At 36.1% G+C, this 27,599-nt stretch overlaps 3 protein-coding genes across 7 annotated transcripts in view; 2 read left to right on the top strand and 1 right to left on the bottom strand.

The window, feature by feature from the left end:
• Positions 1–41: 41 nt before the first annotated feature.
• LOC141847946 (uncharacterized) lies at positions 42–3,712 on the top strand. Its single transcript, XM_074736053.1, has 5 exons — positions 42–131; positions 2,270–2,387; positions 2,949–3,042; positions 3,231–3,317; positions 3,404–3,712. The coding sequence occupies exons 1-5, from the start codon at positions 92–94 to the stop codon at positions 3,542–3,544; spliced, it is 480 nt and encodes a 159-aa protein (XP_074592154.1). The 5' UTR covers positions 42–91; the 3' UTR covers positions 3,545–3,712.
• Positions 3,713–4,955: 1,243 nt separating this feature from the next.
• Positions 4,956–16,166, bottom strand: LOC141847199 (SUPPRESSOR OF ABI3-5-like). Of its 5 annotated transcripts, XM_074735180.1 has the most exons (16): positions 15,868–16,166; positions 15,289–15,420; positions 15,047–15,087; positions 14,026–14,788; positions 13,872–13,943; positions 13,706–13,798; positions 13,558–13,637; positions 12,833–12,986; positions 11,438–11,525; positions 11,287–11,378; positions 11,152–11,220; positions 10,902–11,072; positions 7,656–7,842; positions 6,420–7,382; positions 5,893–6,086; positions 4,956–5,413 (listed from the first exon to the last, which is right to left on the bottom strand). In XM_074735180.1, exons 2-16 carry the CDS (start codon positions 15,334–15,336, stop codon positions 5,234–5,236), a joined length of 3,195 nt encoding a protein of 1,064 aa, XP_074591281.1. In that variant the 5' UTR covers positions 15,337–15,420; positions 15,868–16,166; the 3' UTR covers positions 4,956–5,233. The 5 variants fall into 5 exon arrangements, with proteins under 5 accessions (XP_074591281.1, XP_074591285.1, XP_074591283.1 ...); XM_074735184.1 differs by lacking the exon at positions 15,289–15,420 and having other exon boundaries at positions 12,833–12,989; XM_074735182.1 differs by having other exon boundaries at positions 12,833–12,989; positions 15,047–15,420.
• Positions 16,167–25,292: 9,126 nt separating this feature from the next.
• The window catches only part of LOC141847211 (uncharacterized), a 37,248-nt gene continuing 34,941 nt past the window's right edge, over positions 25,293–27,599 (top strand). The window contains exons 1-3 of the mRNA XM_074735196.1: positions 25,293–25,484; positions 25,580–25,754; positions 25,876–25,997. Of these exons, the coding sequence (XP_074591297.1) occupies positions 25,395–25,484; positions 25,580–25,754; positions 25,876–25,997 (387 nt within the window). The 5' untranslated portion in view covers positions 25,293–25,394. The remainder of the gene's footprint in view (positions 25,485–25,579; positions 25,755–25,875; positions 25,998–27,599) is intronic.

Below are 27,599 nucleotides of genomic sequence, written 5' to 3' on the forward strand. Positions count from 1 at the left end.
AGGAGCACCGGCATCCTTTTAAATACAGCCGACGAGGGCTCCCTTGGAAGTGCCGCTCGATACTCTTCCATTCTACTCCTCCTCCTTGCTCATGGCGACGGCGACCTCCTTCGCTACTCCGGCCGTCATATGTGAGTCCCGATTCATTTATTGGTGAATCCAACTGCTAGCCACTGATTCTTCTCGGTAGATTATAGGGTTTATGGGACCGGACCCGATCCCGATCCATGATTCCTCTGTATAATCCTGTTTATCTATTCGTGTGTAGAGAGTAGGTGAGGAATCGAAATCTTTTTCGTCTGTGCTACTTCTAGAGATACTTCGGTTCGACGTTCTGGAATGGGGCTGAATTTCCTTGAAGGATTTTAGATTAGGATTCTTAATTTGAGACCTTAGGAGCAATTAACCCACTGGTGGTATTGGGAAATTTGAGTACTTGATTATAGTTACTTTAATGACTTTTTTTCTGAACGCCTTCTTTTACTTCCAAGATGAGACTTTTGCTGAGCGAATTAAATGGAAGGATAGACATTATTTGAGAAACCTATTTTCTTACACTTTTTGGTGTAATTTTCGCGGTCGTGTCATACGCTTAACTTTAGTCACTCCTGCATATCCTGTAACACTGCTTTCTTTGCGACTTAATGAAGTAGAGAGGATTAATTTGTAAACCTTATTTTTGAAGTTTGAAGACTATTTGAAGCTATGCACCTATCCTAAAAACTCAATAGTTAGGGATGAAAATGATGTAAAATAGAGTTAATGTGGAACTTGTAGATGATTTGGTAGTACTACAGAACTAGTGGATGATTTGGAACTAGTTCAAAAATTCCATAAATTTTCCTTTCCTGAGTGATTTTTAGATACGATTGGAGTACAAACTTATGTGGATAGTAGATGACTTGGAAATGGAGTGACTTGGCTGGAAAGCATGAATTTTTCTCTTGCAAAAGTTTAATCAATATAAAAATTTCTATCTACAAGTGAGTTTGTCTGATGGTGTAACTTACTTCATAAGCCCTTATGAGCAATAGTGTCCACCAAGTTTTATTATATATGTGTACCAATGTGTATTTGGATCAAGAACGCCATAATTTGCAAGTTCAGTATGCTGAGTAATCTTATCAACAGGATTCATGTTTTATTTTATTGGTTTTTCAAGTAAAAATTTGTTAAGTTGCTTTGAATATAATAATTTGCAATTAGAATCAGGATCCTTGACTTCTTATGTTCAGAAGTAGAGCATTGATGACTACAAATGATATTAAATGTTCTTCATTGATTGTTAATCAATGCTTTCCTAAGTTTCATTACGAGCATTCATTCTCACTATGATGCAGTAGAATGTTTCTCACTAAATAAATGCATTAGCTAAATTGACTTATCGTCATGTTAGCACTTCTATACATCAAAAAATTCCCACTGCCCCATACTATCCTTCAATTTTTCTACTTAGCTAAGCCATTGGCATTCAATTGCATTAACAAAAGGTTTCTCATATGATTAGTTCTATTTTTTTTTCTCTTGTGAGATTTTCTTAAATTTTTAGTACACCATTATTGAAGAAATGATATATAGATCATTTTTTGCTTATGTACGAATATTGCTTAAGCATCTAACAATTGCCCTCGTTGAACCTATTAAAGTGAAAAAAAAATGTGTGATGGTTGTGTTTTGTATACATCCAAAGAACTGAACTGTTGTTTACATTGTTTATTATATATATAGCTTTTTTAATTCTGCAGTCTTCTTTTAGCTGATTTTTGTTGCTTCTTCACTTTTGTTATATCAAAATCCTTCCTATTCATAATTTGCAGCATTGTCTTGAAAAGTACAAAATAAAAATCTATTAAATCCATAACCCAGATAACCTGTGGAAGCACATTTACATTGCAGTTGGTTTACATTAAGTTTCATCTATCATATAGACATATCATGTTCATTTTTTGGTTATCATCTAATTGGTTAAGCATGTGCACCATTTGGGTATGACAACTAATCATGCCAATAGTTAACATCTTTAGAACCAAAAAATTTTCCTTTATGTGATGCTAAGTACTTTGATAAATAGAGTATGTAAATGATGAGAGGAAAGAAATTGAAGGCATCCTGAAAATAAAATTATTTTCATTAACTTTTATGTTCATTAACAGAATTGGTGGTTCAATGCTATCAACTTTTAAGTTGTTAATATAAACTCAGGATCCATTCTCTAGCGAATCGTTGCTTGCTAAATATGATTCATTTTTTTTTTTCAATTCATCTATAGGTGGTTTACAGAATGGGAAGCTCAAACCTTTAAGTGGTTATCCAACTAAGTTGGCTGTTCCTCAAAAGTCAAAGGCGTTAAAATCCTGCCTGAGATTATCTGTCTCTGCTAAGTACAGGTAAGTATTACATGTTTATGATATTTTTTTACAGATTGTTTAGGACCTAAAAGATTTAAATTGAGTTAGCACTGCTATTGGCAACTTTTTTGTATGTAGCTAGACTTTGTTTTGGTTGCTAGATTTTTTATATTGGCAACTTGTGATATATATAACCAACAGGCATGGTTTTGTTGGTTGTTAAAGAAAGCCCGTGTTTCCTAGTTTGACTTTGCTTGATGGCAACATCTGTATAATCTTTCACTTAACTGATTTGAATCTAAGATTTTGGTTGGCACACCTCCCATTAAGTGTTATATGATTTATTTTCCATCTCTAGATTTTTCTTCTCATTATGACAGATTGCAGACACAAATATTTCGTGATCAGGTTCAAACTTATAGTGAATGCCTAATGTATGTTTAATATCATCCATTAGTGAATAAGTTTTGTTCATTGTTTCTGGTATTCTCCATTGTCATCAACCTTTTCTAACTGTAACATAACTTGCTTCAATTACATTTTTCACTATGCTATTTTATTTTGTTTTAAGTCTCTTGGACATGTTTCATTTATATGCAGTGATGATTCTGGAAGTGGTGGTGGCGATTTTGTTGCTGGGTTTGTTATAGGAGGAGCAATTTTTGGAACTCTGGCTTATGTATTTGCTCCGCAGGTGAACAGTCTGCCGTTTTCATTCCATGAATTTCTCTGATAACTCACCGAATTCAACTCCATTATTGTCGGTTGCATTTGTTACACATTTCACTGACAGGAAATGGGAAGGGACGGTTTAGCATTTTCCGATATTTACTTGTTTCATTGTTAATCTCCCTGAAACATATCTTCACTTTTACTGTCCAGATAAGGAGATCACTACTTAACGAAGATGAACATGGATTTCGGAAGGCCAGGCGACCATTGTATTATGAGGAAGGATTAGGGCTAGAGGTGACAATTCACTCAACTATCTTTTATCGCTATTTGTCAATATTTGGATATCAAACATCCTCATTGTGTGTAAATACTGATACCAGGAAACTCGTCAAACACTCAATGCAAAGATAAGGCAGCTGAATACCGCCATTGACAAGGTCGCAACTCGGTTAAGAGGCGGGGCTAAGAAAGTGGCGACAGAGCCTGTCCAAGCTGACTCTGAGTTTGAAGCAGCCTTGTAGGTTTGTTTACTCATCTCTATTTCTCCTTAAAAGCCTGTTGACTCAAGGACGTATGCCCATCATAAAATCTGTCTGTTTCTCATCAGTATGATTATCAGTTTTCATTTCTGCCAAGGGTTGTCTTTTGGTCATTCATTATATTGTAATCTTTGAGCAATTGAGCTTTGATTGCGATAGTTAAATTTTGTTTTTTTTTTTTTTTGTTTGTTGATAGAAAGGTTTAAGAGTAAAAATAAGCAAAAGAAGAAAAAAAATGGCAAAAAAAAATTCTGAATGTCAGAATGAGATAGACAAACATTGAAAGTGGATCAAAGTTTAATATGGTTGATATTCGAATTAATTTGATTTTGTTTTCGGTTGTGTTCGATCCTCACAGTTCTGGATTAGAGATTGATTGTTCAATTCGTGATTTTGGAGCGTTTGAACTGGTTCTGGAGCCATATTTATAACAGTGGTTATTATGCACAAAACTATCATTTTAGGATAAAAATAACTTCATTAACAGAAAAGGATACTTCAATTTGATTAAGAGATAGCGATAAAATGAAATTAGAGAATAAGTAAATCAATAGTTTATTCGATTTCTAGTATATAGAGCACGAAGAATCAACTTAAGTTTTAAATAACTCAATTAGTCTCGTATTTTTTGATTGATATTCCTCTTTCTTATTCTTAAGCAAGCCCCCGAGAGGGCTTAGTTGATCATGATTTATGTTTCATCTTTCTTTTCCTTTTGGTTTGTTTCGAGAAAGATATCGTCCGATTCTTTTTCTATTGATTCTTTTCCGATCGAGATGTATGGATCCATGTGTCTATATAGATCCTGCTCATGGATTAACGAAAATGTGCAAAAGCTCTATTTGCCTCTGCCATTCTATGAGTCTCCTCCTTTTTGCGTATGGCATCGCCACTCCCTTTGGCAGCATCTACTAATTCGGAACTTAATTTGAAAGCCATATTTCGACCCGGACGTTTTCGGGATGCCCCTAATAACCAACGAATGGCAAGTGCTTTTCCTTGTGTAGATCCTATTTCAATAGGAACTTGATGAGTCGATCCGCCTACACGTCTTGCTTTTACTGCTATAGAAAAAAAATTATCCGTAGTACATGTAACTAAGAATCAAATTGTGAATGTCTAAGTAATTATGAAAGCGCTTTGCCATTGTACAGTACTGATATTGCAAATTCATAGTCTATAGGCAAATGCATAAAGGCAAATATTATCAACCCTAACATTAACTAGCTGTTGGCAAGGCAAGAGAAGATTGACAATTAAAAAGTGCAAAATTCTAGAAAATCTCAATTAGTATACTACATTGAAAATTAAGGGATCATAGTAGGATGATAAGTTTATATCACTACAAACAAAGAATACGGCAGAAATCCGTATGTATGAGCAATGGTTGGTGTAATGGAAGGAATAGATTTTTCATCTATTGCAAGCAATTGTTCAAACAAGTTTCCCGATAAGCAACCGACCGTGAACAAAGGTAGCAACTACACTTATTATAAAGTTACTTCAAAACAGGCAGAAATCCCACAACTCCACCTTCAACCACAATTTGTAAGAACATGACTCAGAGTAATAAATGAAACGAAGAAGGTTAAGAAACTACACTAATTGTTCTTGAAAAAAAAAAAAAAGAAACGGAATTCATATTGGCCAATCATTGCTTTCTTGCAATCACTATGCCATCTCTCTGAATCTTGCAATCGCTTTCTTCTGAATGATGGTTCGATAACTATCTCCGGCTTGTGCCTCCAGCGACGGGTCTGTTTTCCTCTGCTGGTTTCCAAGCCCTGATCTATCATCCACAGCTTTTGCCTGGACGGGCTCCTTGATGCCACTTCCGTCTTTGCCGAGTCCCTGCTTGCTCATAAGTAAACAAGAAGGAACAAGAAACACGACCACCAAAACTGATGTCAGAGCCAAACAACCATAGTTCCTAATACAATATCCTCACTGCATGGAGAACTTTCTGCAAGTGGCCATCTCAGCTTAAGTTAGCATTATGGACGGAAACTATCTTTCCTATCCTATCATAGGATGAACATTTTTGTTCTGATTATAAATTGAACTAACAACTAATTGAGATCCCTAGAACATGAAGCCTACAAATTTATCTAGTGTTCTGAATCACAACTATGGTGAAGAAAACATAGAACTACACCTATATTCATCTATATGCATAAGTTGGTAAATCCCACAATTTCATATCAACTTTAACAGGCAGGTGAAAAAAATATTTTGGGAGTATGATCGTATTGACCCTTAAATGGGGAATATATCATAGCTCGTGAGATGATGAAATACAGAATAAAATTAGATAAGAGAAAGTGAGGTACCAGTCCTTCGTGCCAACCCATATTGCGAAGCATCCGGTTTCCCACATTATTTTCATCAAGGGCTCGATCAGAAGTAATCACTTCATAATTCTCAATATCGCTTGTATCACCAGCTGTCAGTCCCCCAACTCCAGGGGGAAAGGGCATTGCCCCCGTTACTGACAAAGAACCCTTTCGAAACGGGTGATCACAGTCTTCAAACAAAGCCATTTCCAGCATGTGAATATATGTATTGACAAGCATATCAAATAATCAACTGTTGATTTGGAAGATTTGACAAGCCATTGCAACACTAATGCCAGGATGTATGAACGGGAATATAAGTTATCATGCCTAAATTCCTACAGGAATGAACTAACAAATTAGTTGCCAGTAAAATTTTACAAGATGACAAAGTGGGGGCAGGGGCAAATTTTTAGAGGGTGACATGGCAGTGTGACTCAGTAGAATCTTTTAACACAGATATTACAAATCACAAATGAGCATGATAGACAGTCATGGAAGGAATGATAGTTGTCAATGCTTACTTGAATCCCCATATCCCATGTCTAACGAATCATCCCCTATAGAAGATGAAGAACCATAAAGATTTCTTCTTTCAGCTGCTCTATCTCTATAAGTTGTCTGAGGTTGATCTCTGGAAGCCAATTGCACTGGTGCCTCTGAAAACCTGCGTTTACCACGTCCAGCGGATGAAGATGATGCATATGAACCTAGTGCTGATGCATCAGTCTTGTAGGGTGTGGTAGTGGATGTTGCTTCTGTTGGGTATGTCGTTGCAGTAGTTAGTGATGTACCTCCAGCAGCAGAGACAGGAAAAGTTGAATCAGACTTTATAATGCCTTTTCCTGAACCTCTAATAACACCCATGATTGTGCCCCCTGAACTACTGACAGGTCTTGGCTTAATCTGTGAATCAGTGTCCAGTGCTTCAGAAGTGATAACCTGAACAGCCCCACGGCTAGTAGATGAAGATGCAAAAGTTGAGCTATTCAAATTTGCAGAATCAATTTTTGTCTTGTTTTTTGCAGTTGATGCTCCAGGTGCAAAGTAAGTAAAGTTTGGTTTATCATTGGTCAAATTTGATGGCTCCTTATCATCCAGAACTACACGTGCAGCCTGACCCTCATGGTTTCTTTGCTTCCACATTGCCAGAACATTATTCATCTTCTTCTTATTTGCTAAAAGGCTAGTTTTGGATGCCAACTTTATCTCTCTAGATTTTTCTTTTTCTTTCTTCTCTGCTGCTAAAGCTGCTGCTGCAGCAGCCTGAACTGCATCGGGCAATGAAGCTTTTTCACTTGATTTCACTGTAGTCGCAGGTGCAGATATCACTACTTTTTTGCTTGTGGTTCCATCTGCTGTCTTTGAAGTTTCATCAATCCCATCTCCAGCTGCTTTGTTATTGCTCTGCTCATTACAAGGTACATACTGCTGAGTTTGATGATCAAAAGAATACCAAACCCCATTGTTCCCATCATAGTAAAGACCTGCATAAGACAAAATGGAGATCCTGAATATTGGTATCTGCTCCAATATTATGTATATCTATACATACTTGAATTTATGGAACATCGATAACAAAAGAGAGTAGATGTGCTAAAATATACTTTCTAAAACTATATGTTCTGCATTAAATTGTAACCTACATTTACCAAGGAAAAATATTGATATAACATCATACAACTTTCTGCAAAAAAAATAAATAAATACCACAAAGCACAAAAAAATTGTTGTCCTCTGTTATATCTTGATGGACTCACCAGTGTTTCCATCATAATAGAAGCCAGAAGCAGCATCATAATAATAGCCAGATTTCTCATCCCACACAAAACCAGATTGTGGCGCAGAACCACCTTTCTGAGCTTCTGTATTACCTTGCTTATACCCAGATGTAGATTGTTTCTGATTTAGGCTGTACTCCTTAGGTGCCCAGCCAACAGCATCATACTAAAAGAAAGAAATAGTTCGTCTACGTCAACAAGGCAGCAAAAATCATATAGTCCATTTCTCTGACAACTAAATATTACTATATACCATTACTACTAACAAAGAAGATATAGGAGTCATGTTCTGGCAAGAATGAAATCTGAGAGCATAATTGTTGGTATCTATATCCAAATTCCTATGCATATAGTTCTTTCATGTCACTGTAACATAGAACAGATGTGATGACAAATATTGTGCAACTAAAGAAACTATGACGAAAAATTGCAGCACTATTTTAACAGTTCTACAAAAGGAGACGAAACATTTATGTTAAAGGGAGAGGATTGACAATTTTCACCCAATTAAAAACCAAAAATATTAGACGTTGAATAAACAGTCATTCTCATCAAGCTGTACTACTCTCAACTAGTTAGAATTGACTAGATGGATCTTCCCTTCATTTAACTCTATATAAGGCTATATTAATGATAATAATATCTCTCAAATTGCCTTTTGATTACACAAGCTAGAGTTTTCTTTGGACTCTCCCACTATCACCTCATACATTCATCTCTAATTGATTCAGTTTTCCAAACCTGTAGCTCATCTATAAACACATTTTCATAGTCTAAACCAAATTTTTTTTACAGTATTTATCATCTATTAAAGCCACATCCAATTTTAACCTCGTCATCTTATCATTATCTTCTTTTAAAAGAATACACAGGATGTTAACACTGTCCAGGGTCTTAAAACATACTTTGCAGGAAACTTCTTATGCTACATTATTGGAGTTTGTCAAGCAACTGGAGAAATCAATTTTTAGAGTAAAGAGAAAATCCAATAATATAGATATGGAATGATCACTCAAACTCGAAAATTGGTTGCTAGAACTAATTTCCATTCAACAGAAAAATGTAAACAGCTAACCCAAAATATTAGTCAAAAGAAAACATCCAAAAACAATTAGCTTCTTTCACAAATATCCCTACCATAAGTTTCAAGGGGTAAGTTATAAGCTAGCACTACCAATTCCCACACATGAAGCATCATCAAGATCCTACATGAAACTTCTGGAACATTTTGGGACCGTATACCATACAAAGAAAGACACAAGAAAGTAATCAGATTAAAGATGGCTAAATAAAGAAAACATCAACCAATCAACACTAGCAAATCTATCTATGCATACGCCTGAAACTATTCACAATCCATGTGTTTCTGAACTAAAACAAGCCTAGGAGAAAATGGAAATTAATGAAAAGTAATAAAAGGTAAAACAACAGTTAGCAAAACCATACGATTCCTGATTTGTATCATACAATACAAAATGATTCACATATAAAGATATAAAGTGGTATGTTTTTTACATATGAATTGGAAGTGACATGAACCATGGAGATTTAGTTTTACTCTTACGATTAGATGCAAATCTTATTATCTATGATTCTAAAAAAAATAGAATTACTAAAAATTCAATCAAAACTAAAAGTAGATCTAATACAGTATGAAATTGAACTAAATCCAATTTCCTAGAAATTATAATTTTATTCAAAAAAAGAAAAAAAATATATATAGAAGTTTGCTGCAAATAAATTGGTTACATTTGAAATTTGTTTTGCATTCATTGAAATTTGGTTGTATTGAGAGTCAAAATGAATAAATCCCAGTAAGATTTTATAAATTAAGAAGACTTTTAACATATTTAACAATCTACACTTTCCTTTAATCGCAGCTTGATTACTAGAGAACTTGTATGGGAAGGACAGTCTTCCTCGCCATCATATATAGATTAGTCTTTGGCACAATTTGAGATTCATGGCGAGATCAAGGATAACACATTTAACCTTGCCATCATTTATCAGACTCAACTCACCCAACTTTCTCTTGCTCACTATTGGTCAAGCATGGTTATTATGGATCAAGAGGCTATATAGAAACAAATCCACTCTCAATCAACAACGGTCCCAAATCTGCTTTCAACTAAATCCAATTTGAATGTGGTTAGGGGCTGGACTAAAGCATGTAACATTGAATATTGAATAATAACACTAAGGTGTTATTGAATGATCTAAGATAAAATTGTGGTTTTATTATTGGTTATCAAATATTTTTTATATTTTAATATTAAATTAATAAATGTAACACTATTTATACAGGCGAAATTTTTTATTCTGCCAACGGTCTGGCACCGGCACAACACAGCGGTTCCGGCCGAAAAATGCCTCAGAGGCATCGCTCAGGCGCAGCAACGCCACCAGAGGCGCTGCCCGGGCCCGACGACGCCTCCGCGTGCAGGCCGTGTACTATCTGGCGATTTCGCAATTTTTGTTTTTTTTTAAACTTAGGATTTAATTGAGATTTTAATAATCAATTCCTATCTATAATTGGGGATAATTTAAATAGGCTTTATTAAAATCCATAAAATTATCTTATTATTTTTTAAAAATATTATTTTATTTTTTATTTTTAAATATTTAGATTAAATTTTTTATTTTAATTAATATATTTTATATTTTAAAAATATTGAAATTATACCGGCACGGTATGATACGATACCGAAACTGTATCGTTCCGGTTCAGGACCGAAACTTCGGTACGGCTCGATATTTTAAACCTTGATTTATATATTGCTTATTACTAATTGGATATATAATGACATGGAATAGCCATTCTTCTTAAGATTTTAAACAATTAATATCATATATTAAGTACTTCAATAATATATTTTCCATTTTTCTTGTCGATTCTGATTGCACTAAACCTACTGGCCTAATACAACCAATACTTAGATTCATTAACTATCTAATCCTAACTTATTTTAAGCATATTGTAATGCTGATAAAAGAACAGTAGAAATTAAGGTTTGAGAAGAAATATAATAGTCATAAAATTGCAATGACACAGGATGAAAGAAGTGGAGTCATTAACCCAATCAATTAAGTACTACAATGTTCTCATTTGCTCATCTAATATTAAAAATTTGCAAAGCCTATATACACCACTGACAGCACAAGAATATCAGCAACCAAAGCACCTTTAAGGCATGAAGATTAGCAGTACGGGAATTAGGAAATGACCTGTTGAGCAAATGTCGCCGCCTCAATAGCAGCTGCTGCGAGACTGCTTGATTGTGGAGCTCCTGATCCAGGCCCATGAATACTTTTAGCATATGCTACACGTAAGAGTTGACCGTTCTTCTCCAGGGTTGTTCCGTTTGTCGCTTCAAGAGATTTGGTTGCATCTTCAACCTAAAATCCCCAACTCAAAATGGAATTGTTAAGACTGTTACAAGGGAAAAGGTGAAAAAAATATAGAAAATGCCAATACCGAGTGAAAATGCACAAAAGCAAATCCCCGAGACACATGGGTGAATTTATCTCTGACAAGGCGAAGATCCTGCAGATGAAAAGAGCTAGTTAACAACTAAGAAAAAGAACAACATTCTAATACTATATTTGCTACCTTAATAGGAGCATGTTTGGCAAATTCATAGCGAAGCATTTCTTCATCTGCATTTTCATCCAACCCCCGTACAACTAAAACATGAGTAGGACCTGAAAATGAAACATTTATTAGTGGCCATGCAAATTTCTAATCTAAAAAAATGGCATACCTAGATCTGAACCCCTCTTCCCTGATGGTGCTGGATAGGTGCTTGCTACATCAGCTGGAGGAGCATCATTGGTACGTGCTTCATTGCACTGGAAGAAAAAAATGAAGATTACAAAGAGATCATAACATAATCAAGCAGAACATGAATGAAAAAATGACATGGGCTCTAGATAAGACATCAAAGTAGACAATCTTCTCAAATAAAAGAAATAGTCATATCATGTTGTCTAAATTTTAAAAAAAATACTCCAATGAGAAATAAGTGATGTTGTTGAATAAATTACATTATAATCAACAAAACCATTGCCAAAAATTGCTGACAATGAAAAAAAATGATCTCCCCCCTTTTGCACAAGATAAAAAGACAGCCCAACCCCCCCACCCCCACCCCGAGAAAACTAACACAAAAATAGCTAAAGCATAATCCCTGTGGAAAAAGACCACAGCGAAAGAATACATGGGACACAACAAAAATTTATTCGACATACAAAATGCCAAAAAAAAATTGAAAACAGGAACAGCACAACATAAAGTAATGAAAATAATATACATTACCAAAATTACAACACAAGCATATCAACTTTAAAAAACATGACTCAGCAAAGGAAACCTACAAGTAGTTATGAGCTTTGCAACTTTGTTTGACAGCAGATTTCCTTTTAAATATTTAACTGAATAAAAAGATATTTTTTTGAAGCCACGAGTAGCTGATTCCAGAGTGCATTTTTAAGTTGCACGTGCAGCCAAAAAAACATGTCTTACATGTTCAGAAAGAGTAATTGAATACAGAAAAGGTTAATCCCATGCAATGACCATTTACTAAGAGAACAATCAAGATGGTTAGTAAAATGGACCATAGTCTACATGAAATGGCAATTGTAATAATCTATCATTTGAAAAGAAGCACATGTTTAAAGTAGACCATGAACACACAAATATACAAGTTTCTTCAATACTATTGCAATATGAAGGCATGAAAATACTGGAATGAATTACATTGCTCAGGCTTACATACAAAGATACAATGAATTTGGATCCTAGTGTCTGACATAGATATAAAAATTTCCAACACTTGATCAATAGGGATTTCATGTCTGCATGTAAATCAACGTGTTAACATAATATTAACGCAAGCATGCAAAAGTAGATGAAGAGTCCAAATATCAAAAATGATAATATTGAGCAAATGGAATAAGCACAAAGAAAGGAAAAATAAGGAATTCGTAAATTGAGTATTTGAGATGTTGAAATATATTCATTGAAAACTTCTTGGTTGAGCTTGTTGAAACTAAAAATACCAATTCTACCAAGCTTCTGTACCTCAAAAAATGGCATCTAGTGTCACTTAACTAAAGAAAAAAAATGTACAAAAAGAGACAGAAAATGAGGAACACACCTGGAAACAGGATGTTCGCCGTGCAAAATTTAAACAACCACAAATGAGGCACATCCAATCACATGGTGCAGTAATGTTTTTCCCATGCCCCTGGCTTGATTTAACCATGTTTTCCTGTCCTAAAGAAGGTGCACCAGTCCCACCAGTTGGCTTACTACTGCACCAGAGATGGACATCAACAAAAAAGTATAGCAACAGAGCTAAAATAGATAGCACAGCCAATATCATGGTGTAGTTTGAGGAATAAACATAGAATCTCCCTTAACGCATAGAACATAACTGTGTAAAATTCTTCAATTAAGATGACATGAAAATAATTAGCTTAGTTGAATAAACTACAACAAGGTTGATTTGCACAACAGTAGATAGATATGTGATTTACATATTTTGGTCTAATGCCAATGCTGCATGCCAGTGATGGGCTTTCATGGTTCGATTGTACAGTTCATTGTATCATGGTTGATTGATAGAGTAGAAGCATGCCGAATTTTACCATCCTCTTGTTCCTTGTATGTCTAGGTTGACTAGTATATGTATAACTAAATGAAAAATCTTCTTATTCTAGAAAGAAACTAGGTATTAGTTCTAGAAACTGACATAACATTTGAAGAGTAGAAGTCCATTTATTTTCAATGTGTTTTTCCACTGAAAGTATGTTTATATTTTAGATGATTGGTAATGCAAACTTCCTATTTATGTATAAACTTTCCACATATCGTCTGTACCTGTACTCCAAGAAGATCTTCCTTCCATCAATTACTAGACCATTATCTCCCATGCCATCCATCATCTTACGTGCAGCATCCTGCACATAAGTTTGGTAAAAAAAGATACATATAGAGAGGTTAAGTAAGATGTTTTGAAGATAGGTACCATGTCAGGGAAGTCAATAAAAGCAAAACCACGAGAGACTCCAGAATTTCTCTCTTTAATAACACGTACATGACGAAGCGGTCCCCATTCAGCCTGACAGAAATTATAACTACTAAATTGATTGCTCATAAACAACCAAGAAATCAGTTATGAATGTATTTCATACAAGAATTTGATATAAATCTTCTTCAGTTGTCTTTTGCGATAGACCCTTCACAATAATTGTAGCAGATGGAGCCTGCAGCAAAAAGAGGGAGAAGCTAGAGTTTGTCAATTATGCTATACATAAAGTAATACAGTACATGGAACTTGAAGCATACCACAGAAGAGTCGTTATATCGTTTTTCATCATGATCATAATCCCACCGCCTATCATTTCTATCATACCGTCCATCATCATAACTATCCTCTCTGTGACTTCTACGACTTCTACTTCGAGGAGATCTTGATCTAGACCGATCATCACAACCTCGGGAATGGGAGCGCTCACGTTGTTTGTATGGGCTTTGATCTTTTTCCCTGCTTAAACCCCTCTTTTCATGATCACGATCATGAGATCCGCGTCTTCGCCAACTACCTTCCCTTTTGCTTCTTTCATGGTCAGAATCATAGTTATATCGATCATAATCAAAATCTCTATCTCGAGAATCTTCCCTATTACGATGAGACGTATGATGTCTCACTTCATAGTCATCGCAGACTTCTCGGTCTCTATCCCCAAATCTACCATGTCTATCATATCTATAATCGTGATAACTATCAGCATCATTGTATCTTTCCATGCTACGATACCTATCACGAAACTTATCAACATCATGAAAAGAATTAGCTTCACGATAACTTGTTGGATCACCAAAATTATCCACGTCATGATATGGCTCAAGATTCCTTCTTGAATCCCTGATGAGTGCATATTCTTCATCAAAATTTCTTCTAGGATGAGACCAGACGCCAGGAACATGTGGCGGTGGATAAATATCCCTATCAAGCATGTCATGATGGAAAGAGTTCCTTGGATAACCAGAATCCCTGGGAAATCCATCTGATAAGAACCTCCTACCACCACCATAGGATCCACCAGACCTGCAATAGTAAATTAAACAATGGAGCGAAACAAGGTGATATAATGAGCACGGTTAACCAGAGACCCAAAAAATAGCGCAAAAGATCAAATGATTGATGTCATTATTTCATACAAAAGTTTGATTCCAAGAAGGATAAGGCTATGAGCCCTCACATCCACGAGGAAGTGATAAGCCATTTACAAATAAATATGAGGGGAGACAAGATGAAGAAGTCATAACATAACCCACAATGTTCCATTAATTATTTAATAGTCACCTGACATCTTGCTCATGGGCAGGACCATACCCCTCTAAGGCCTGTAGATTCAACAGAATAAGCAAGTTAGCATCAAATATTTATGGAAGGGGTAGGGAAATCCATTCCATATAAAAACTGTCCCACAGCTTTCTTCAACAGTTCTTTTACAATGACATGACATTGAACATGGAGCACATGTCATGTGCATAATCTGCTATAGCATCCCGGTTATAGGTAACAAAAGAGGAAACTGCAATTACGCTGTTAGTATCCCATCCTTGTTGCCGACCATAACGCCCAGGATCCATTGCAGATTGCACCAGTATTCCCTGCAAGGTTCTCGTTGGTCTCACACTTTTGACTTTTGAATGAAGGTTGTTTGGGTATCTATCCTGTAATTCATGCACAAAGGTATGATTATGCCAGTGTCAATAAAGAACTAACCCACATAGCCAACCTTTTTGCATTGAATCCTCAAACTACTAAACACCCATCCTTGGGCTGTCAAATGACGAGCATATGCAATCCTTCAAAGTTTCAGAAAAATCACATATGTCGAGCAGTGATCATTTCAAAGAAGGATTGATGCCCTCATCGAAAATACCAAATTTAGTAGCCCAGGCCAATTGCATGGAACCCAAACAAAGACATGCTTCTAGTAATTCTGCAAACCTAATCCTTGTCTATCAATCCACTTTGGAATTCTGGTACAAATCCAGAAATCCTCGACACCTCTGTTACTCGGACAAGGCATACATCCCTTCCGCACCGGGTGCGGATACAAAAAATGACACCGATCTGCGAGGGCAAAGGCAAGAAAAAGAACAAAGGAAGGTTACCTAACCGGAGCTCGACAGCGTCGCGCGAGGGAGGAAAATTCAAAGGCGCCCGCGCAAGTTGGGAGGAGAGTTCAACAGCGCAGCGTCTGTGCACGAGGAAGAGGAGGTCGAAATTCGTCGGGATCGTGCAAGAAAGGAGTGACTTGCTTGTGCTCGCGTCAGCGGGAGGCGAGAAGAGAGGGCAGCTGACGGCGGCTCGCATCGGGTGGCAGGAAGTTGGAAGGGAGCGGAGCAGCACGGCTGAGAATGAGATCCCGCGTCGGGGATCGGGCGAGGGAGAACGCGACCTCGCGTCGGGAGGGATTAGGGTTCGTTGTTTGGGTAAATCACTGATATAATATTGCGAAAATTTCATTTGCCCTTATATTTTATTTTCTTTTTCGTAAAACCCCTCGTACTCCTAAAGTTTCAATTTATCCCCTCACTTTAGGGCCGTAAATAAATATTTAAATATATAAAAATAATATACTACATAAAATTTTTGACATGAAACACAATATGACATATGTGACAGTCCACATATATCATGTCACGTGACTTTGGATCTCTGACTGCATTTTCGTTTCTTTACAATTTGTCATAAATGAGATCGATTCGTCGGCTCCTATGACTCTCCCTTCGAACATTACGAGACAAAAGCACAAAGGAGGAAAAAAAGTCACGTGGCATGGCATACGTGGATATATATATATATATATATATATATATATATATATATATATATATATATATATATATATACAGTTTTGCTAATATGAGCGCCCTATTTGAGCGGCCTGTGCGCGCCTGGTGACGTGGACGCGACAGCGAAGCTTCGGAGCGTGCGTGGCAGCGAAGCCGCGGCAGAATTTCGTTGCCCCGAAACCCAAAATTGAAACGCGACATCGGCCTAGGTTTTCGTCCGAATAAATCGCGCGCGTGCCTCTTCTCCCTCGCCGAAGAAATCCCGCCCCGCGCGACCCTCTTCTTCCTCGACCGCCACCCGTCGCCGCCCTAAACCTCGACTCCGGACCCTCCTCGCCCAAGAAATCCCGCCGCGACCGCCGCCCCGACTCTTCGCGCCGACCCTCTTCCTCCTCGCCGCCGCATCCCGTCAACCTCGACCCTTCGCCGCAGCACCGTCAACCTCGACTTCCGCCGCAGCGCCGTCAAGTTCGACACTGCTCCCGTCGGCTAGGGTTATTCTCCAGCTCCCGTCGGCTAGGGTTATTCTCCAGCTCCCGTCGGCTAGGGTTTTTCTCCCGCCGGCCGCGCTGCTCGCCGATCCTCCTTTCTGCCGATCCTTTCTGCAAGCTACGCCGATCCCGGAATCTTGCCCTGCTTTGCCGGTAAGGGTATAGATAGAGATGGTTTAGATTCCTCATTTTAATTGCCACTCTACGATGCCGTAACCTCTTTTTCATTGTCACTTCTTGCTCTAGGGTTAACCTAAGCTTGGATCTAAGGCTTTATAGGTTTCCAAGGCTACAAGGCACCGATCAGAGGGTTCCATTGGTTTCAATTGTGAAGCAGAAGCAGAGGAACAAAATCCTGATTTAGAGCAAAGGAATTGGATCTGAGGTAAGGCTGTGGATTTTGGTGTTGCTTTGTTTTAATTAGTTCTGCTTTGTTGGATTAGATTGAAGAGGAACTGTTGAGTTACTATGGGTTGTGATTATTTTAGAATGTTGAGTAATTATACTGTTCGGTCCTTAGTGTTAATGGGTTTTTGTGGCCAATTGTTTTTTTCCTACACTAATCTGTGTTTGGGTTTCCCTTCTTCCTGTTCTAGGGTTCGGCCAATTGTCGATACAGACCCAGCTGGAATTGATCATCAAATTGCACAGCTTGGGCCTTAGCTTGGATCAACACTTGTAATTGTAATCTCAAAGGTCAGTTTAGTAATACCAGAAAACTATATGTGAGTCTTTTGATTTTGTCCTATACTAATCTGTGTTTTACAACATAAACAGGCATATATCAACTTGCTCAGAGTCCCCCTAATCCTCGGCAATGGAAGGAAATTACGGTCATGATCAGATTTATATTCCCCAAGTTGCAGATGATCGGAAGCCCAAAGTTGGTATGGAATTCTCATCTCTAGATGAAGCATTTATGTTTTATAATCAATATGCACGAGAAGCTGGTTTTAGTGCAAGGATGAGCAATAGCAAAAAAAATAAGATTACAAATGAAGTTGTATGGAAGAAATTTGTTTGTTTTAAACAAGGTCAAACAGATAAAATGAGGGATCAACAATCTACAATGATTTAAATATGATACTCATTTCTACATTTCTTATTATAGATCACCATGTCATCAAATACGTCTAATACTCTCTCTCTACAATCTATCCTTGATAAGGACAAGCTCAATAAAACTAATTTCCTGGATTGGTGCAAAAATTTAAGAATTATTCTCAAGCAAGAATAAAAATTGTACATCCTAGAACAATCTATTCCTGAAGCACCCGCCACTATTGCTACTCGTGCTGATAAGCATGCTTATAAGAAGTATCAAGATGATGCATTAGATGTGTCATGCCTTATGATTACCATCATGAACATTGAGCTTTAGAAGCAATATAAGAACATAGATGCTCACAATATGATTGAAGATCTTAGACAACTATATCAAGGGCAAGCAAAATACAGAGATTTGAGATATCTAAAGCTCTATTTCAATGCAAGATGCAAGAAAAAAGTAACGTAGGAACTCATGTACTTAAAATGATTGGGTATGTTGAGAACCTTGAAAGATTGAAATTTTCATTAGACCAAGAATTGATCACTGACCTTGTTCTACAATCGTTGTTAAAAGGCTATAGTCAATTTATCATGAACTTAACATGAATGAAATTAACAAAGTCATTGCCTGAAATGTTAAGCATGTTAAGAACTGCTGAACTCAATCTTAAGAAGACTAAACCTAGTACCATTTTGATGGTGCAAAAGGCCAAAGGCAAACGATAGTCCAAAAAGAAGGTAAGACCTAAGCCAAAGGCAAACCTAAATCTTATGCATTAAAACTTAAAGGCGGGGTGTAAGGAAGGAACCTGCTTCCACTATGGTGAGACCGAACATTGAAAGAGGAGCTGCAAACTATATATAGAGGAAGTTAAAAAAAGAGAAGTGAGACTTCTACCTCAAGTATATATATTATAAAAGTTAATTTATCTATTTCTTCTTCGTGAATATTAGATACCAACTGTGCATCTCATATTTGTACTAATGTGCAGGGCCTAAGAAAGACTAGATCATTGACAAAGGATGAAGTGGACCTACAAGTAGGCAATGGTGCAAGAGTTGCTACTATAGATGTAGGAACATATTCCTTATCTTTGCTCATTAGGCTTATTTGGAACTAGAATAGTACTATTATGTGTCTGTCTTAACTAAGAATATTATCTATATTTCTAATTTGGATAAGAAAAGTTTCTCATTTATAATAAAGGGCAAATGTTATTCTGTTCATTTAAATGATATGTTCTATTGTAGTGTACTGTTATGAATGAGCTTTATATTCTAGACTTTGAAAACCCAATCTATAACATAGATACTAAATAGTTCAAACCTAATGATTTAAACTAAACATATCTCTGACATTGTCGCTTGGGTCACATAAATGAGAATCACATATCACAACTCCTTAAGGATAGACTTTTGGATTCATTTGATTTTGAATCATATGAGGTATGCGAATCTTGTCTTCAAGGCAAGATGACAAAGACTCCTTTTAGTGGATACAATAAAAGAGCTAATGATTTATTAAGACTCATACATACTGATGTTTATGGCCCTTTCAATATAGCAGTTAGAGGAGGCTATCAATATTTCATTACTTTTACTAATGATGTCAGTAGATATGACTATTTGTATATAATGAAACACAAGTCAGAATCTTTTAAAAAGTTTAAAGAATTCAATAATAAAGTACAAAGCTAACTTGATAAGCATATTAAGATGCTTCGATCAAATCGAGGTAGTGAATATCTTAACCAAGAGTTTCATGATCATCTCGTTGAGTTTGGGATCATATCTCAACTCACTCCACCTAGAACACCATAGTGGAATGGTGTCTTAGAGAGGAGAAATCATACTTTATTAAATATAGTACGATCAATGATGAGTCAGACAAATCTTCCTACTTCTTTTTGGAGATATGCTTTAGAGACGGCTGCTTTTACACTTAACCGCGTTCTGTCTAAAGTCGTCATAAAGATACCATATACGATATGGACCGGGAAGAATTTCAAGATGTCTTTTATGAAGATTTGGGGTTGTGAGGCTTACGTTCGATGTCAAGTCTCAGAGAACTAGGACCTAAATCCGATAAGTGATATTTTATAGGATATCCTAAGGAAACGAAGGGATATTACTTTATAATCCCACACAAGGCAAAATGTTTGTTGCTAGAAATGATATTTTTTTAGAAAGAGAGTTTATTTCTAGATAAATTAGTGAGAGGAAAGTCAATCTTAAAGAAATCTTAGATACACAAATTAGCACTGAGACCTTAATGAAAATTGAACCGGCACCATAAAGTATTGTGAATCATGAATCTATTATACCACAAGAAGTTATGGAGCAACAATCTGTTCGAGTAGAACACGCTCTAGGCAGATATAATAGGGTACGTCGTCAACCTTAGAGATATTCTTTTCTCTTGTCTGACCATGATGATGTAATACTTGTTGGTCTCAACGAGCCTACATCCTATCAAGAAGTCGTAATGAGCACAGATTCTGAGAATGGCTAGAGGTCATGAGGTTCGAAATGGAATCCATGTACACTAACCAAGTATGGACTTTGGTTGATCCACCTGAATGGATTAAACCCATTAGGTGTAAGTGAGTCTTTAAGAGAAAGACTGACATGAATGGTCATATGCATACCTATAAAGGGTGATTGATAGCTAAATGATTCAAGCAGGTTCATAGTATAGACTATGATGAAACATTTTCACCCGTTGTCATGCTTAAATCTATTCGAATCATGTTTGCTATTGTAGTTTATCATGATTATGAGATCTGACAGATGAATGTCAAAACTATATTTCTAAATGAAAATCAATTCGAGGATGTGTATATGATACAACCTAAGGGTTTTGTAGATCCAAAAGATGCTGAAAAGGTATGTAAATTAGAAAGGTTTATTTATGGATTAAAACAAGCTTCTAGAAGTTGGAATCTTTGATTTGATGATGCAATCAAAGCTTTTGATTTCATCAAGAATAAAGATAAATCTTGTGTCTACAAAAGAGTTAGTGGGAGCACAGTAATCTTTCTCATCCTGTATATAGATGATATACTTCTCATTAGAAATGATATCCCTATACTGCAGTCTGTAAAGACATAGCTTGAGAATTATTTCTCAATGAAAGACTTAGGTGAAACAACCTATATTTTAGGCATCAAGATCTATAGAGATAGATCTAACATATTACTTGGCTTAAATTAGAGTACATATATTGACAAGGTGCTCAATCATTTTACCATGCAGAATTTCAAAAAGGAATTCCTGCCATTGTCATATGGTTTGAGCCTTTTAAAGGCTCAATGCCCCTCTTCTAAGGAAGAAAGGGACCGCATGGATCATATTTTTTTATGCATTTGCTATCGGATCTATCATGTACACCATGCTTTATACTCATCCTGATGTCTCATATGCGTTAAACATGATGAGCAGATACCAATCAGATCTCGGTGAAGGTCACTGGACAGCATTCAAGAATATTCTTAAGTACTTGAGAAGAATGAAAATTATTTCTTGATATTTAGAGGTGATGAGGAGCTCACTGTAAAGGATTACATCGATGCAAACTTTCAAACTGATAAGGATGATTCCAGATCGCAGTCAAGTGTATGTATTTTGCTTAAATGGTGGTGTTGTGAGCTGGAAGAGTTCAAAGCAAGGCACAGTTGCTAATTTTACTATAGAGGTTGAGTATATTGCTACTTCTGGTGCAGCAAAAGAGACTGTTTGGGTCAGAAAATTTATTACAGAGTTTGGTGTAATTTCTAGCCTAGTGAAATCTAATAAACCTCTATTGTGATAATAATGGGGCAATTGCATAGGCTAAGGAACCTTGTTCTCATCAACAATCCAAACACATATTACGGCGGTTCCATCTTATTCGAGAGATCATCTATAGAGGAGATGTGAGAATATACAGAGTATCGACTAATGCTAACATTGTGGATCCTTTGATCAAGACTTTGGTAGAGAGGAAGCATGATGGTTATATTAGGTCACTGTGTATTAGATATTTCAGTGATTGATACTAGTGCTAATGTGAGATTGTTAGTGTTAGCCCTAGAGTCAATCATGAGATGATTGACAAGAAAACTTTTGTATCATATTTTATTAATAAAAGAAAAAATTTATGATTATTATATTTACTTCAGATTTGTGTCAGATGAATAAGAATAATAATGTCCTAGGGTAGTAGGCTCTAGTCTACAGCGTATCAACTGATTGAATTGATAGTGAGAGGCTATAGACATATATATAGAATACTACTCTTAACTATTCATAGTCAAGCTTTAATATATAAGGACAATATTAATACGTTGAGACTAACATGTAGGTTAAGGTGATGACTTAATTTCACAAGTCATGGATATAAGATATCAAGTTGACACATGAGTATATATTAGAGAATATATACTGAATTGATCCGCCATGAGAATATTTCATGGATCATTGTATCAATGTTATAAACATTCTCATAGTGATTATTATTATAAATAGTCCTTAGGCCTGAAGTCACTACGGTTCTCTACATAAGGAGTTGTGTACTTTAGTATCCACAAACGATTACCTGTAGCAATGTGGACTATAAAGTCGATCACTGAGTATACAATAAATTATGCAGAGGAGTATGAGTGATGTAGATATGATTTATTCTTTCCATATGACAGAAGTGATATCTGTGGACCTCTTAATTAAGTAGGACTACTAAAATGCATGACCATGCTCAAATAAGTCAATATGAGATATTGAACTCATTTGGTCAAGTGAGTCTACTTAGAGATTAAGAAACACAAAGATTGATAAGGAGATGACATGGTCTATGCCTTATGGATCAATCTAGATATCGAGAATAAAAAGACCATGTTATACAAGATAATAGACACAGAAAGGTTAGGTCGGATCTCAACATTCTCATCACTTGGGTAGCAATGATGCATTGCTAGATGCTACTTATTGCTTATGTATCTAAAATATTATTTTAGATACATTGTCAACGTTATGAAAATCTATTGGGTCACACATAAAGAACATGTTGATTTGGAGATGAGTACCTTTTTATAGGGTTAAGTCTAATCCGAGTTAAACTTAAATGAATCCAACTATTGGATTATTGGATTGGGTCTAATCTGAATTAGACTCAACCACTAAAGAAGATTAATGTCCATTAATAGAGATTAATGGAGTATTGATGAAAAGGAGAGCAAAACGCAAAACCTTTTGTATTCATTAGATGACTCTTTGTATTTATTGGATGACTCTTTGTATTCATTGGATGACCTTTTGTATTCATTAGATGAGTATAAAAGGCCAATTTTTTTACATTTGGTGGATGATCATTTCTAGTCTTCTCTTTTTCTACTCTTAGCAAAACCATCCAAGTTGCTAGCACAACGAAGATGGTTCTTCTCTAAAGGCTAAGTTCGTGTAATGAACGAAGAACGTGTTCGTGTGGATACCGAAGAGGCACGGTCATTTTGATCGTGCTGAAATCTACTGAATCAAGTTGCTTGTGGGATTGTTCTGTTCACGCAACAAAGGTGACAACTCAATCAAACATATATACTACATTTACATGTATCTCTAGAGGGATCAATTTTATTTCGCTGCGTTTATTTATTATTTTTCATAAAGGATCCCTACATATATGAGCTTAAATACAGTGGCAAAATGATGGTTATCAATGTCCTAGCAATCATCACTAGATAAGTTTACTTATCTAACTTGACCAACATAAAAGTATATATGCTCTACAACCGTTTGAATTTGCATCTGAAAACTAATGAATCTATCATATATGGATCTCCAACCAATGAAAACTACTCTTCTAATTCGTTATACTAGTTTAGTTTGGGTTAACATCGTGTAATGAGCATTGTATATCATTAGCCAAAAATTGTTCATGATAGACATTCCCTTCTATTTTCTCCACAACCATATTATCATTGATTTATTGCTGAGTTAGGTTTCCTCAAAGTAGTTTCCTACTCCTATACTCGTAATGGTCGTCTCATTCTCGTACATATTAGCTTATTCATTTAGATCGAAACTCAAATAACTAGTGTCTTTGTTCAACATATACTAGACCCACATGTAGATGATATATTAGCAGTGCGCTCATTTCTCTCTGGATTATCAAATATGTGTCTTTCCTCTTAGTTTTGATTCAACATATTCAAATGAATGTGAGCACTTCATTAGAAATAAGTTCTTCCTTGCAATGAATAAATTAGAAAGACAACAATTACGTGAATATAGAAAACCTTCTAAAATAGTGTTACGTTCCTAGTAAAAATTAACTTCTTTAGTCGATTGGAACATCCTTATACTGTGGTAGGTTGTATGATTCGGCTTAAGAGATGCCCAAGAACGGAATGATGCAAGTTTAGAGTGATCAAATGTGTTTAGATCTATCAATTACTTTTGGTAAAAGTTATTGATAACTAAAAAAAGATTAGGATTAGAAAAGTTGAGTATGAAAAGACTCGGGAGAGGGTCATAAGTAGAATGATGCAAGTTTAAGTGAATTGTATAAGCCCATCAACAATTTTTAGCTAAAAAGTTATTGATCGGAAATGTCTAAAATTAAGAAAGTTAAGTAGGAGAAGATTTATGAGAGTGTTAAGAGTACAATAATACAAATTTAGAGTGAATTAAATATGTCTAAGTCCATCAATAATTTTAGATAAAAAATTATTAATAGTCGAAAAAGATTTGAAAACAAAAAGTTAAGTATGATAAAATAAATTGAATGTCAAGAAGAATAGAATGGTGTAAATTTGAAGGGAATCAGATGTGTTTAAATTTATATTAGATTTTGGAAAAAAAATAAATATAGAAAGAAAGTGTTAAAATTACATCTATAATAATTAAGAATGGATATAGACATCCCTAGACATTAAATACTTTTGTTTAATAGAAAATCAAAACTAATTGATTGAAGATTAATTCCATATATAATGAGTAACACAGCAAAGAAAAGAATGAATTATGAGAACCTACAAGTTAAAACTATCTGTTTCAAAGTAAATTTTCAGTTTTGAGAAAGGGGACAAGTGAAACCCTAAAATTTATTACCAACATAAATACAATTATTTATTTATTTTTACAATTATTTATTTTTATTTTTATTTTTATAATTGTTACAAATACACAACCTTTTTCTTTTCCTCCCTCCCAAGCCTCAACCCGGCCGAACCCCAATCCTTCCCCCACCTTCTTCGATCGCGCTACTTCGACCTAATCCCTGGTGGTGGGAAAGGACCGAGAAGAGCGAACAGATAGAACCTGTAAGCCATGGTGGAGACACGGCGGAGCTCGGTGTCCTCCAAACGGCCCTCGTCTGATCCGTCACCTGCGGCTCCTCTGTCCTCGAAACGATCAAAGGTTCTCCCTCCCTCCCTCCCTCGCCCCTTTAATTTTTCGATCTTAGGATTTATCATCTGATGTGATTTCTGGCGTGATCCGCACTGGGCCTTCAGGAGGAGGCAGGAGTCTCGCCTAAGGGGCAGCGGGAGGAGTCCCCCAGGGAAGAAGCCGCGCCAGCCGCTGACTACCAGCAGTTGAACCCCGATCAGCCTGGAGCGGACGCTACCGCAACGCGTGATGGGAAGCCGACTGATGCTCCTGGCCACGTGGTCCAGTCGCTGGCCCGAGGTGCGTTCTTGAGTTTGTTTGTTTGCGTGGATGAGATACCTGTGGGCACAAGATGTTGAATTTCTTAAATTTTGTTCGTTAAACCTTTTTTATGTCTCCCTTCGTTTTTCTCCTATTAAAGAACGAACAACCAAAGCGGAGGGCAGGAATCTTGGCATCAGCTCGGTTGATAATTCAATGAAACGGGCAGCAAAATCACAACATAAGGCTGCATGGGCGAAGCTTATTTCACAGTACACTCAGGTCCTATTGCTGCTATAATATCTTTATTGTTTTGAGGATTTTACTTGTTCATTATCAGTGTCATAAAAGCTAAATCTCTATCACTGTTGGTTTATATTTGAGTTTGATATTCGTTTCCTATTCCTAGAAGGTACATCTATTCGATATCAAACATCATATTAGCCTGTTATAGAATAGGCGATCATGAAAATGGCCAACGAATTGTAACTGTTCGTGGGTATTGCTGTATTGTCTGCTTTTGGCCAACATTCATTCCATATCATCAATATAATGATTTTGTCCAATGATGAGAATTGGCTCTATAGCGAGAATCCTTGCTATGGTACCCATCCAAAAATTTCTTCGCAGACTGCACTTAACTTTGAAATTTTTATTAAGAACTGATTCAATTCCACCTAAAGGCATTGAAAACATAGTCACACTTTCCTCACATAAATATGTGATGCAATTCATTTTTTGCCCCTTAATTAGAAGCTTGCCCAATGTCATATCTTATCCAAGTTATTCGGCTCAACACTCACTCTTCATCCTCATCTAATGGGGTTGTTATAGGCCTGTCAACTTTTATTGGTTCCTCAAAACACACACCTACTTTAGTAGACCAAATCTAGTATTAAATTGTAACACATCATGTACTCGATAAGGTCAAGGTATTATTTATTTTAACCAACATCCCATGCTATGAATCTCATGACAGTCTCTTGTTGGAAATTGGTCCTCAAGTGAGGAGCTTCTTCAAAGGTCACTCATTTTAGAAGTGATCCATGTTGAGCACCCTTAACTTTGGAGTTATTATAAAAAATATTCCACAAAAAATCATGTTGTAATTGAGAGTATATACTTGATTCATTTGGTACATATTATATCCATAGCCCAATCATACTTTCAATATTGCAACATATGATTCAATTTGTTCCTATTCCTAATGTCTAGCAGCTTTCTAGGAATAACTCCTTATTTGAGCCATTTGCCCTAATCATCAATCCCTAACCTCACTAAACTGGGTTGTCATAGGCCTATCCACATCCATTGGTTTGCTAATGAACCACACACCTACAATAGACATCTTGCTTTGATGCAAAATTGTGCACACTGTATTCACCAAATTGATATATTGTTTGTCTTTTTTGATTGACATCCTATACCATTGTTCTCACTATTATGTTTAATGGCTAAAATCGGCTCCAAAACAAGTATCTTTAATGGAGGTTGCCTATCTTGAAATTTCTCCACATTAAGCATGCTTACCTTTGGAGTTCTTGCTAAGAACCAATTCACATCCATCGAGTGTGTTATACATTTAGTAACTTGCTAGGAGCTGCACTTTGTTCAAGCGAATGGCTTTGATCCACATTTATCAGGTTGTGCCATTACAATAAAAGGGTTCAACCATTTCTCATTTTATGGGCCATGCAAATCTGCGAGCAGTCTATTGCTTTTGGATTACATTTAGGTCAACTACTCATTAAAGGAGGATGTCCATGTATTGTTGCATAACACAATACACAGTAATATTAAATCATGTTGAAGCAACTTAAAATAATGATCAAGTTCCCATCATGTTCAAATGTTAAACTTAAAACATTTGTAATACTCTCATAT

Source organism: Curcuma longa, chromosome 16, assembly GCF_044706935.1.
Source record: "Curcuma longa cultivar G26 ecotype Majalengka, Jawa Barat chromosome 16, ITB_CL_G26_1.1, whole genome shotgun sequence".
NCBI lineage: Eukaryota > Viridiplantae > Streptophyta > Magnoliopsida > Zingiberales > Zingiberaceae > Curcuma > Curcuma longa.

Bases quoted from the DNA above. Each gene is read 5' to 3' on its own strand.
- LOC141847199 (XM_074735180.1), bottom strand. From the start codon at position 15,336: ATGGATCCTGGGCGTTATGGTCGGCAACAAGGATGGGATACTAACAGC. The intron at 13,799-13,871 runs GTATGAAATACA...AATTTCTGTCAG, and splicing joins AAGATTTATATCAAATTCTT to GCTGAATGGGGACCGCTTCG. The intron at 11,073-11,151 runs GTATTGGCATTT...TGGGGATTTTAG, and splicing joins CTTTTGTGCATTTTCACTCG to GTTGAAGATGCAACCAAATC.
- LOC141847946 (XM_074736053.1), top strand. From the start codon at position 92: ATGGCGACGGCGACCTCCTTCGCTACTCCGGCCGTCATAT. The intron at 3,043-3,230 runs GTGAACAGTCTG...TTTACTGTCCAG, and splicing joins CTTATGTATTTGCTCCGCAG to ATAAGGAGATCACTACTTAA. The intron at 3,318-3,403 runs GTGACAATTCAC...TACTGATACCAG, and splicing joins AGGAAGGATTAGGGCTAGAG to GAAACTCGTCAAACACTCAA.